This window comes from Hippocampus zosterae, chromosome 6, assembly GCF_025434085.1.
Source record: "Hippocampus zosterae strain Florida chromosome 6, ASM2543408v3, whole genome shotgun sequence".
Taxonomy (NCBI): Eukaryota; Metazoa; Chordata; class Actinopteri; order Syngnathiformes; family Syngnathidae; genus Hippocampus; species Hippocampus zosterae.
In genome coordinates, this window is record NC_067456.1 from 2,619,898 (window position 1) to 2,633,572 (window position 13,675).

A 13,675-nucleotide genomic window follows, 5' to 3' on the forward strand; every position below is an offset into this window, starting at 1 on the left:
GAACTCGAATCTGTCCTGAATTTTGTTTTTGTTTAGATTACATTTGTTTTTGCTTCATCGTCTCGTTTCCTCACGTGCCTCTGTTGTCTTCCTCGTTTGCTTTAATTTCCAGACTTTCTTGTCATCCTGGCCCGGTTCCCTCCAGCGCCTTGTGTCTTGCCCAGCTCTTCCTTTGTTTTTGTGGAAGGAGATTTTGCGGAATCAAAAGGTATAATATGAGAATGAAGCTGTTGTTTTACATCCATCCATCCATTTTCCGAACCGCTTGATCCTCACTAGGGTCGCGGGGGGGTGCTGGAGCCTATCCCAGCCGTCTTCGGGCAGTAGGCGGGGGACACCCTGAATCGGTTGCCAGCCAATCACAGGGCACACAGAGACGAACAACCATCCACACTCACACGCACACCTAGGGACAATTTTTAGAGTGTTCAATCAGCCTGCCATGCATGTTTTTGGAATGTGGGAGGAAACCGGAGCACCCGGAGAAAACCCACCCAGGCCCGGGGAGAACATGCAAACTCCACACAGGGAGGCCGGAGCTGGAATCGAACCCGGTACCTCTGCACTGTGAAGCCGACGTGCTAACCACTGGACTACCGGGCCGCTGTTGTTTTCCAATGCAATACATATTTATTGACATTTACTGACATAGCGCTTTCACGACTATTCCGACTATCTAAAATCTAAAAAAATGCATTTCGCTGTATGTGGAGGCCAAAGTCCTGTCTAAAAAAAACAAACAAACCAAAAAAAAAACTGTATTTTGGCGCTCTCTAGTGGTAACTTGTTGCCAAGTAACTATGCTAAAGTGAGGGGAGGAGTTTAGTTGCTGCAGGCCATATCCCTGTCTAATCAACCAGTAGTACTTTACCACAATTTTGAGGCATCTCCATGCAAATTCTAAACCTTTTTCGGCGGTGCCAATTATCCACAGACTTTTCCCATCCGCGAATAGCGGGGAAACTCCCGTGTTATTTTAAAATCAGGAGCACCTCGGAGGGAAGTGGCTGGGGGGTGTTCAAATCCATACTGCTTGACCATACGACTTGTGTCTTATTCTTTGCGGATGTTTCCCTGCAAATGTTGCCCCTCTAATAATAGTACCACGAGGGATGCGAGGCTGCAGAGGTCAACTTTTTCCCCCCAGTCCTCACAATTCATTACAGGCCTGTGAATCTCTGAAGTAGTAAACAAGGACGTATAATTAGAAACCGCTCTCGCTCGACTGTGATCGTGGGAGGGTGTGAAAACGGCAGACATGAACGGCTCTGCAGCATAGACTCAACTTTGTGAGCGTTTTGTTCATTTTCTAATCAGATCATTGGGAATAAGACCAAGAGTCAGTGCAGACCTGGTTTGGTGAGGTCAAAGAGGTCAACAGCAAAGTTCAATCCGAGATGGCTTTATGTGTCCCTAGATTTGTGACACGGGTTTAAAAGATGTCTTTAGGCTACTTTTTTTTTCTAGCACATCAGGTTTGGGAGATTTTTTTGGGGGGGGGGTTATTTTTTTATTTTTATTTTACATTTGGTGGTGGCCTGGTGGTCCAGTGGTTAGTGCGTCAACCTCACAGTGCGGAGGTACCGGGTTCGATCCCAGCGCCGGCCTTCCTGTGTGGGGTTTGTATGTTCTCCCCGTGCTTGCGTGGGTTTTCTCCGGGTACTCCGGTTTCCTCTCACTTTCCAAAACTATGCGCGGCAGGCCGACTGAGCACTCCAAATTGTCCCTAGGGTGTGAGTGTGAGCGCGGATGGTTGTTCGTCAATGTGTGCCCTGCGATTGGCTGGCAACCAGGTCAGGGTGTCCCCCGCCTACTGCCTGAAGACAGCTGGGATAGGCTCCAGCACCCCCCACCCCGCGACCCTAGTGAGGATCAAGCGGTTCGGAAGATGAATGAATGAATGAATGAATGAATGAATGAATGAATTGGGACAGTCCAATGATCATGTCTTGCGGGATGACTTGAGAGGGATTTTTTTCTTTTCTTTTTTTTTTTTTGCCGATCTGCTCGGAAAATAGTTGGAAACGTCAATGGTGAATGTTGTGCATGTTCAACGATGACCGTTGCAAATCGTCATTTGCTGGGTCGCACATTTTGGAAAAACAAAAAGCGATTATCATGTGATGTCGGCGTGTTAACAGATTTTCTTCCCCCCGCCCCAGTCTGCTCGTAAAAATTATCCTGTCAAAAATCGTGACTAATAAACCGGTTCAATATACTCGGGCACATTTTAGAAACTTGTCAAGATGTTCAAAATGGGCATAACTTGCTTTAGATGTGAAAAGACTGCATACATGTCTGGACATGTTGCACAAACACAGCTGCTACTGGAGCACCCCCCCCCCCCCACACACACACACACACAATCCCTCACGAGAAGATCTTTGTGCAAAGGGATTTTTTTTCAGAATCTTTCCAAAAATCTTTGCCCCCGAGTATGACTGGCGGGCCACGTGGCAGTTGAATCGACAAAATTCCTGTCAAATTGTCAAAACATTTGCTTCAATGCAACTTAACCGTAGCGCCCCCGCCATTAAAAAAAAAAAAAAAACGGTGATCCAGACGTCCTTGAGATTTATGAAAGCTGTGAGCAGCAAATGCAACAACTGACACCACCTCGTACATCTTCAAATTTCATTGCCGAAACGAACCGCAGTTTGAGAAGAGAAGTTTTTTTTTTCTCATTTGCGACAAAGCCGTTGTTAAACATAGACAGCGTAACATTCAAGCCAGCTGGATGAAATCAATCATATCCTTAATCTGGACTGATATCCAGTCATGCGTTGCTTATGAAATAATGACGGCCACTGTATTGGCGTGAACAGACTGTGCTTTGCTGCTTTTTGCCCCAAACAAATCCCCACACAGCTGTCTGTGCTTGTAAAGCTGAGAAAGTAGAACAGGTTTGCTCCATCTGCGCTGTGCCAGTCGTGGGCACAGCCCCCCCCCCCACACCACCCCCACCCAAAAGGCACCCGGGTTCGCACAGTCAGGAGGAAATCAAGACAAATCCTGTTTACCCGCCGCCTCACAATACCAAAGCGTAAACACCTTTTGGGCCTCTTACACAATGGCCAATGAGCACAATGGAGTAGTTATGTGAAGAAAAAAAAAGATGTCTTCTCATGTTTGAAGACTTACAAGAGGATTATTGTCCTCAGGGGGTCAATATCTAGAGGTGGTACTTATGTAGCACTTATGGAGTACATACACTTAGAAAAAGACGGGATGAAGTAGAAGAACTCGGTCCAAAAAAAAAAAAAAAGGGGACAGGAAGTAGAACTCCAGCTTCACATCTACGTCGTCAACAAATACAGTGCAGCCTCTGATTCTCATGATCGGTGTTTTTTTTTGGGGGGGGGGCAGTATGTCAAAACGCCGTCACATCAATGATTACATCATACAGCATGAAAAAAAAACAAGCTAACTAGCATGTGTGCTAACGTAGCTCTTGATGTTGTGCTTTCCTAAAAAATAAAATATGCAAGTCGTAAGTTTTACGCCGATAGTGTGTCGACTTTTTTAGTGTTTGTACTGGCCATGAAGTTTGGCAGAAAATTTTGAGGATCCGTCGTCCATTGTTGTCCGAGCATTCCCTTGGGAACCAATTTGAAACACTAAATGAGGTTATGCATTAAAATAGACAAATTAACTGACTGACTGACTGACTGGGATCAAATCAAAAGCAGATTATGGGCTTAGTTAATATATATTTCCATGACAATACTCATATGAGCTGATTAAATTGGCGTTTTAATGTGCATGGAATCGGTTTACAGGTTGGGCACGCCATATTTACAAACCGATTTTTGTTGCCTTTACTGTCATTTTCCTGCCCTCGGGCTCTCTCAACGTCTACTTTCTATTTTGTCCTCCTGCAGCAGTTTTACCCGCCGGCTAGTCGTGTGTCACTCTGCGGTTTATACAACAACACAGGGGCAGCTGAAAGTGATAAAAGAGGCAGTTTAACAGTCGTTAATAACCACTCGTAAAAAAGTTGGTTTTGCTTGCCTTTCATCTAATGGCCGAAAAATGGCTGAAGCAAGAAAACAGATCTATGCCTCAATAGGAAAATTAAAAACTGTACAAACTATTATCCATCCATTTTCTGATCCGCTTTTCCTCACAAGGGTCACGGAGTACCCGGAGAAAACCCACGCGGGCCCCGGAGAGAGCATGCAAACTCCACACAGCGAACTGAAACCTTTCGGAGGTATTTCAGACTAGGTTCACACAGCACTTGGTCGGAACCTGCAGCGGCTCTGTGATGATTCAGCTAGACAACCTTACCTTGCAGCATCAGCGTTAGTTTATCTGTGTGGAGGAAGATCCTAACTGATAATAGAGCATTTCCCAAGCTTTTATCTGTTGATGCCACAATGTTGTTGCTGGTGATGATGGTATTTTGGAAAGTTTGTTTTGCTTTGGTGTTTATTTCACAGTGAGATACTTACAAAAGTACTCCAACCGTGTTGTGATTAATCCAAGCTGAAATGTGAGCCGCATCTTTTTCTCCATATCTGAATGCGATTTATTGACTGATTCATGGGAGTTCAGTCAACCTATTTAAAAAATATATATATAGAAGCACTATATCCACCTCTAAATCTTTATTATAAATAAAAATCGAATTCAAATGTATATTAGCATGAATACATTGTCAAATAAGTCATTTTTGTAATAATCTTTTTTTTTCTCATTTGCGGCGGCCATTTTGTCCAAACCCCGATTCATTATGGACAGCTTTTATTTTGTTTTTATGGCAAATGCCGCCCAATTACAAAAGTCAAAAGTCATTTTAGAACCTATCAAAGTGATTTGAGTGTCATTAGAAAGTTTATTAAGAATTCTTTTTAACGTCTGGACGTTTTTATGAACCTTCCCTCCACACACACACACAGACTTAAACACTTTCCGCGGGACAAGGAAGAAAAGTGTGGAGTGAAACAAACTTTTTTTCCACGCTATCTCTTGATCAAGTGATCAAGTGTGTGTGTTTGTTTGGAGGGAAAAGAGAGATGGGGGAAGTGGGGCGAGGGGTGGGGGTGGGGGGGGACCGTGGGACCGCGCCGACCGAGGGCCCTCCTCCTCGCCTCGCCTCCCCAGATGTGAAGCGGCGAGTCGGGGTCATTTCCAGCCGACTAAGTGTGGCGACAACATCGTACGTTGACAACAGGCGTTTAAAACTTTCACCGTGGATCTACTCCCAACTTTTTTGACTTCCTTCTCATCAGTCGTAGACAAGCTGACATTCGGATCTATGAACAACCCATGTGGACTTTATGTGTAAGCACTTTATGAACCAGAAGGAATGCCTATTTTCTTGGCGAAAGTAACTTTATTGTTGTGCCTGATTGGACTAACCGGAGGTGAGTCAGCCTAGCACTTAGCAAACGGTTATCATTTATCTACTTTGTGTGGTTATTTTAATATCTTATTTTTTCAGAGGACAACCTGTTGCACTGTATTTTTGAACACTTAACAGTAGGTTTCACGACTCAAGTCAGAGTTGGCTAAACTTTTTCAACTCGAAGCTAGAAATTCATTCTGAGAAGAAATATGGATGCTTCTTCCCTTGGACATGAAATCACTAAAAAATAATGCAGTACGTTTACTTTTGGGGATCTTTATGCACCTGCTGTTAAGTTCTCCATTATACTCAATTCCTGATGTGACTATCAACACTGATATGCACAATTTATTCGTCAAGTTGTGACTGAAGGGACAGGTGGGGTAAGATTTTGGACATTTTTACAAGGACCCAACTCATAATTGAATTGTTGCCTATTTTAAGGGGGAAAAAACAAAGCCATAGTGATACAGCAACAAATGTCCTTTTTTAATAGTTGTAATGAAGTTGAAGTAATAATCTTTAAGGTCCTCTTCATCAAAAAAGTCGATTTTTTTTAAAGTTCAAATTTTAAAATATATTTGGGCAGATTCTCTTTGTGGTTTTAACACCTTTTCATATTAAAAAAGACAATGTCTTCTGTTATGTAACCAATGTATTTTTTTAAATCTGAAAACATTGTGAGAATTAAGTCTAAAAAACGTTAGAATCTTTGCGAGATCAAAAACTTAAAAAAACGGCAATTTTTATGTTCTCGATTTGAAATATTTTTTGTTGAATATTTTAAAAATATGTTTGCACTTTTTAATACCTTTTGGCAAACATGTCTTAATTTTTACATTTTGAAAATAGATGCATTTCCCTTTTTATTTTAGATTCTGAAGTAGTCATGTCGTAAGAATGAAGATTTTTTTTTCCTACACTTTTCACACTTTGTTTAAATTGTCCTTTCAGAAGTAGTGCAGGTGTATTATTGTTATGACTGAAAACTTTTCCTTGGCAGGCCTGCGATGCTCCATGCCCACCGAGTCATGTTCGAACCACGGGAGGTGTGAGGTCACTCCAGATGGCATCGAACAGTGCAAGTGAGTGCAAAATGTCAAGGTGTAAGAAATGGGGATCGCGTGTCACAGTTGGGTCATCTACGCTCGATGGAGGGTCCACGCGCGAGTGAGCATGTTCTGTGGCGGCCCTGAATCTTGTTTTCGCTTTTCTTTCACTGAGCGACAGCTGAGGTCTACAGAAGCCGGGCGGCCATTGTTCTCGGCAGCGATTAATTCTGTGTGACTAATCTGGGTGAGGCTTCCCAAACAGGCCAGACCATCAGACTCTGTCCTTCCAGACACAGACCCCTATAACCCCTCTCCCTCCCTCCTTTCTCTCTCTCTCTCTCTCTCTCTCTCTCTCGCTCTCTCGCTATCTCTCTCTCTCGGTCGCTCTCTCACTTTCTCTTTGGATTTTGTCCCCAAGTGGCCTTTAGTCACTCATACTCCCACTGGACAGATGGCAGAGGGTTTTCCAAAGTTATGCACTTTGTCTGTAGTGAAGTGCCTTCACATTGAGGGATCTTTCCAAAATGTGATGTTATTGTCTTTCAATCACTTCATTCGCATAAAATTTTTTTGTCCTTAGACTGAGCTTTTGAGAAAGCTTTCCAAAACGTTCTAAAACTCCGTCTTCAGTGTACATTCAAAATGTTTTGGGCCTTAGAAAAGGTACAAATGTGATTTGGAGTCCAGTGAATTGACCAATCGGGGTTCTGCATGAACAGTAGCCCCCTGCATGACTTTTCACAGATGCAGGACAGAACAAATCTCATCAACAAATATGATAAAATCAGCATTTTTTTTAGATAATTAACATTCAATATTTGGAGTTTTATCAACCGAAATTAATCATCAGTGATCGTTTTACCACACCGTGCACATTTATTATTATTTTTTTGGCGCATCAGGTTAAATCTTTCCATAAGAAATGACTTGAACAAGATATAACGCATTTTCTTTCTAAAGATATGTTCTATGCGAGCTTGCTAGTTTAAGCAAGGTATTCTGATTCATATGAGTTCAGACAGAAAATTCACCTTTTTTTGCCACTTGCTGTCCACTGATAATGACCCCCCAAAAATCACAGTTGCACAGGACTCAGGTCAGGACCAATCACGCCTCAGTTTGCGAACGTCACATGACCAAACTCCCAATTCCTGTACAGCCCAAACCAGACAGCATCTCTGGCACAGCTTAATTTGGTCTTATTGTGTTATCCACCCCATTTAGTCCCCAGGCTACCCTGCCACACCACGCGCCCCTCGCTGCCTTCCCTATCTTCTCTTCTAGGGCCCACAAAGCCATCATTGTGCCGCTGCGGTGTGCCCCCCTTCTCAGACTTCTCCAATTAAACATGGAGATGGCGCATGAGGCCCTCACTCCAGGTTCGCCATTTCAAAAGGATTTCTCCCAGCTCACAAAGATTGGGGGGGAGTGTTTACTACAGTATGTAACCAGGTTTTCATGTGGATTTTTTTTCAGCGGGGGAGGGGGGGCACCAAAAAAGAAATTGCACAATAACTCATTAACTGCCAGCCTTTATCTTCCACTCAAAAGCTGTGCTCATCTCAGCATCCAAAGCGTTGCAAGGCTTTTATCAAGAGGACTGTTAGTAATTACAGTGGCATGCAAACCTGAATTTCACCGACAAGCTGATAAAGTTACTTGGCAAATCTATTCTTGGGTGGATTCCATCACGTAAAAACATCCCACGCCAGTGAATAAGTAAAGGGTACTGTAATGCCCTGGCATGTGGGCAAGGAGAGCCACAGTTGCTGACGTGTTTTATGCTGCTCATTGAATCAGCTCAACAGACCAATCCAAAATGCCGACAGTACATCTTTGTTCTTGTCAAGATCACATTTAAAATATGTATTTATTCTCAAAATAACTCCCCCCCCCAAAAAAAAAAAATAGGCAACATTTTCACCAGCATTTTGCGCAACGTGTAAGAAGCATAAAGATTACAAGGGTTTCACTGGAAAAATCTTTATTCTGCATCAGTAGTCCCTTAACCCAAAAGCTTTTAGAACCTTTTTTTTTCCCAGAATGCAACACCTGGCATTTTCCCCTCACCTGATTGCATTTATTCTTTGGATGTGTGATGCATGATGTCTACTGAATCGGTGTACTTTTCACGGCACAACACTGACAAGTTAAAAGGGGCTTTTCATGCGTGCGTCCCCCATGCCGGGGTGATGTTCGTCGATAACAACCAACCGGGGGCCGTAAATTTCCCTCCGTGCTGGTATGTGCAGTGAATGCTTCGATATAGCAGCGCTTCAATGAAAGTGAGCCCTTGTCTTTCCAGTTCTGCCGTCTCTTGTCTCTTCAATGGCATCTCTGTTTGCTGTGGTCAGATGAGTCTCTCTCTCTCTCTCTCGAATCCCTCCCCTCGACTCCCATATTGGCACACACACACCTCCATTGAGAGTCAGGAAATGGTCTCAAAGTGACTCGAGGGAGTAAAAGGTGCCACAGCTCATCATATGATCACACAATGGGGGAAACAATACAGCTTTTTTTTTTTTTCCTACATGACTGTCGCCATGTCTGTTTCCCTTCGGCGGGTTTTTGATGTCGAGCGGGCTGATTGGGTTGATGACCGGAGCCTCAACAAGGGGGGGGATGAGTGATATAAGTTCTCCATGATCCCCCCCAACGGCTTCACTGGGAGGAGTGACAGCGGGTTCGGTTTTTTTCCACCTGTCTGCGGGTTGGAGTGAGTGAAGATGTGATGACTTGAGGTTTTGCTTCAGACTTAAACTGGCTGATGTTAGCATTAGCATTAGCATTAGCATGTTTTATTATCCTTTTCATGAAGTGTCCCAAAAAGGCTATTATGCTAAAATATTCCCAATGATGTCAATCCAGATCCTGACACCAATAACGCCTCCCACGGGGATCGACATGGATCAGTAATTGAATAAATGCCATCCGCCTAAGCTCCTTAAAAAGGGGTGCACATGAAGCATCAGGCTAGTCCAGCTGCCAAATCTGGGTGCCCGTCACTGTCCTTTATGACACTGGTCTCCAACCTTTTTTGCCCCCCCACAGACCCGTTTTATGTCAGACAATATTTTCAAGGTCACATAAATACAACAAAATAATTTAATATGACCCGCATGAATGAAAACGAGGCGGCCCGGTAGTCCAGTGGTTAGCACGTCGGCTTCACACTGCAGAGGTACCGGGTTCGATTCCAGCTCCGGCCTCCCTGTGTGGAGTTTGCATGTTTTCCCCATGGCCTGCGTGGGTTTTCTCCGGGTGCTCCGGTTTCCTCCCGCATTCCAAAAAACATGCGTGGCAGGCTGATTGAACACTCTAAATTGTCCCTAGGTGTGAGTGTGAGCGCGGATTGTTGTTCGTCTCTGTGTGCCCTGCGATTGGCTGGCAACCGATTCAGGGTGTCCCCTGCCTACTACCCGGAGACAGCTGGGATAGGCTCCAGCACCCCCCCCCCCCCCCGCGACCCTTGTGAGGATCAAGCGGTTCGGAAGATGTATGTACGTATGAATGAAAACGGTGGTATTTTCAAGACATAATAATAAACACGAATCATAACACGAGGAACGTCCTATCTGGCCGCAACGCTCTGTGGTCGCTATGGTAACGTGCCTTCAAAATAAGATACACCGCAAATACAAAGTGCATGAAAAATACGACTCACCCTCGCCGCATATTCTGCAAAGTGGGCTTAGTGCGTGGGGATAAATCCCGATGCTGTCAATTAAATGTAGCTTTGTTTTTTTTTCTTGAAAGTCATAAGCTTCTCTTCTGTCTCCCGGCTGGCCCTTTCCCCCTTCCCCCCCCAAAAAAACTTTCCAAAGACATTTGCTTTTTACTCATTTTGCTATCTCTTGGATATCATTTTAGCGCTCACCTATCACGTGACCGAGAAGTGCGCCTTGAACTGCGTCAAAAATGACATATTGTTGACGGCTATAACAGAGAATCTGCTAATTTTACAAAATAAAACATCTTTCAAATTCCGAGTAAGTTATTCATTCTTTCTGTGTGGCCCGGTACCAGATGACCCACGGACCGGTACCGGCCCGCCGCCCGGGGGTTGGGGACCAGCTGCTTTCTGAGTGTACAGTGCACATGTAGCCTATCATCAGTATATTGTGTGCCCCCCCGGATGGCATTGGGCCGACACTGACGGGGGGGGGGGGGACCCCTTTTAGTTTTGGCTCAAATGTCAGCACAACATCTGCTACAGAGCTGGCGCCGGCGACTCGGGTCCTCCTAAGCGCCGGCGAGGTGTTGCCAACAAGGACTACGGCGGCGACCACTGATGAGCAACGAACAATAATCGAGAATATGATCATAGTATCGGCTTTACAGACGTGCTAATCCCGCCCCCCGGTTAGATGATAGCACGCACAACACCTGATATTTGCTCAGGTTCTGATTTACGCTCCACCTTTTCACGTCGTCTTTATTTACCTTTCCTGCGGCACGGTTTTACCTGCTGCTGAGATTCTTCTTGTTGAAGCAGCTGCCGCTCGATCTTTTTGATTCCATAAAAAGAGCCGTTGACTAGTCTCACCCTGCTGCGTTTATTTGTTTTAAGCAGATAGCGAGTAAGAACAAAACAGGCAACACAAGTGTGGGTGGGGGGGGGGCAAAAAGGAAAGAAGGAAACAAATTTGCCTCATGCGAGACAAAACAGTACAAGTGATACTTTGTCATCAAATCATTGTTTTTTCAGATTTTTTAAAAAATCAGTTATCTACATTGTGTAATGAAAAGGGACCCCCCCCCCCCACTCATTTAGTTCAGCGTTCAAGAGTCTTCCATGCTCCTGAGGAGTATTTTCATTTTGTATTTGTGTGTTTGACCGGTACTGTTTAGAGTACATCGGCTATTGTGGCCCTCCTCTCTTCTCTTTCCACTTCACTCGAATGGCAGCCATTTTGAAGCTCGCTCACAAGTGTTGTTTTATGAGGTTTGAAACTCCTCGACTTGCCGCCTTTTAAAAAGCGACTTTGCGCCATGCGTCCATATGACGGGCCGTCGCCAGATTAAAGAGCAAACTGTTAGCATTCTTCACAGAGTGCTCGCCACAGTTGATTTAGGACCAGACGGTATGTTTGAATAGCGTGTCCACGTGCGGCGACGCTAGCTGTTTGGCTTTGGAGGTCTCGATGTGAAACGTTGGGCCGTTTGTGTGTGTGAGTGTGTGTGTGTGTGTGTTTCAGCGGCAGGCTAAGAATGAACTTGTGCCGAGGTTTCACGTGTTCAGTGGCGCGCATCAGTCTTTCACATAGTTGCGGTTCACTATTCACAATTTCAACTGTTTGCTTTTTTTGTGTGCGGAAATGCTATAAAATGTTTCAAGATGTCACCAAATCCCGGTCTACAAAGGAATTGGTCTTCAGGAAGTATGTCGAAGCGATACATTTTGATGAAGAGACAAACTTTATATGTCACAGGGAAGAGATAAATTTAGTTTTTGTTGTGAGTGGAAGTTATGGAGAGTCTGTTTCCTTTTGTTTGTCCAATTCCGATTGCATGTTTTGGGCGTCCTCAGTTAAGAATGGTTCATTCAAATTATTCATTCATTCATCTTCCAAGCCGCTTGATCCTCACGAGGGTCGCAGGGGGTGCTGGAGCCTATCCCAGCTGTCTTCGGGCAGTAGGCGGGGGACACCCTGAATCGGTTGCCAGCCAATCGCAGGGCACACGGAGACGAACAACCATCCACGCTCACACTCACACCTAGGGACAATTTAGAGCGTCCAATCAGCCTGCCACGCATGTCTTTTGGAATGTGGGAGGAAACCGGAGCACCCGGAGAAAACCCACGCAGGCCCGGGGAGAACATGCAAACTCCACACAGGGAGGCCGGAGCTGGAATCGAACCCGGTACCTCTGCACTGTGAACCCGACGTGCTAACCACTTTACTACCGGGCCGCCTCAAATTATTCAATATAATCAAAATGTTATTCAATATAACTTGTGTCTTGACCAAAGTTATAGTAGGTCCAGATTAGATTTTTTTTTGTTGTTGTTTTTTTTTTTAGATTTCATTTTGACTTTATTTTTTTTTAATTCCGTGAGTTTTAATTAGTATTCAGTTTGTTTAGTTTTTTTATTTTGTTTCATTTTAGTTTTTATTAGTCAAGTCAAGGCAACAGAAAGTGCTGTACTTGGAGCGATTTAACATACACAATAAACAGAAAGACGAATCGGTAATAAAGGCAGTAGAAAGCACCAAGCAGTAAAATCAAGAACAAATTTTAGTTTTTATTAGTTTATATATAAAAAATCCTCATCTCACCCCTCGGGTGGTGTCCGTCCCTCATTCAGCTCGGGTCCTCTACCAGAGGCCAGGAAGCTTGAGGGTTCTGCGTGTATGTGTGTGTATATATATGTATATGTATATATATATATGTGTGTGTATATATATATATATGTATATATATGTATATGTATATATATGTATGTATATATATATATGTATATATATGTCAGCACAGTGGCTATAACAACCAACCTTGGGCCTGACTTGGGGACAAATGGCGGTATGGGGGTGTCACAGGCAGGAAGAGTGGTGGGAATATGGGAGGTGGTGGTGGTGGTGAGGAAGCTTTTGAATATGCCGGGGCAGCAGCTGCCGTCTTCCTCATTAACATGCGCACCTGCTCCTTGCTGGCTTTTTCTCGCACACTCGTGCGGCGCCTCACAACCGCTGGGTCCTAAAGAGGAACCCCCCGCCCCCCTCCCACTCACACTCATCGCCCACCCCCGAAAAAAAACCCCACACATGCACACTTTCTCTCCTGAGAGCAGCTGTTAATGTGCAAGAATTTGTGGCTCAACACGTTTAAGAAGTTCAAAAAGCGCAACACAATCAGACGTAGCGTGAGCCGCCGCTACTGTTTATCGTATTTCTTCTTTCATATTTCAGAGGCGACATCATTTACATCGAGAAGAAGGGGCAGAGAAGCTCCCCTACAAAGCTGCAGTCATAGCTGTTTTTTTTTCCCACAGAGGCGAAGAAAATAATATGTTTGTATTGTTGTTATCGACGTTGTTGTTGTCTTTCTGATGCTCCGTGTGTGTTAATGTAGCACTCGGTTGAAGGTTCACAATGACCGCAACGTCTATATTCATTTCTGTTCGCCAGTCTACAGAAAATGCGAATGGAATATAAATCCAAGTCGGGCTGGGAGGTCTGCAAGTAAAAAAGGCAAACACGGTGAAGCAGCATTCAGCTGTTATGCTGCACACCAATGGAATGAGCTCATAAATTCATTGAAAAAAAATGTG

At 44.3% G+C, this 13,675-nt stretch overlaps 1 protein-coding gene across 1 annotated transcript in view; it reads left to right on the top strand.

The window, feature by feature from the left end:
- The first annotated feature begins 5,080 nt into the window (after positions 1-5,080).
- Positions 5,081-13,675, top strand: part of LOC127602816 (neurogenic locus notch homolog protein 1-like) — a 43,577-nt gene continuing 34,982 nt past the window's right edge. Inside the window, exons 1-2 of the mRNA XM_052069173.1 lie at positions 5,081-5,369; positions 6,354-6,435. Of these exons, the coding sequence (XP_051925133.1) occupies positions 5,312-5,369; positions 6,354-6,435 (140 nt within the window). The 5' untranslated portion in view covers positions 5,081-5,311. The remainder of the gene's footprint in view (positions 5,370-6,353; positions 6,436-13,675) is intronic.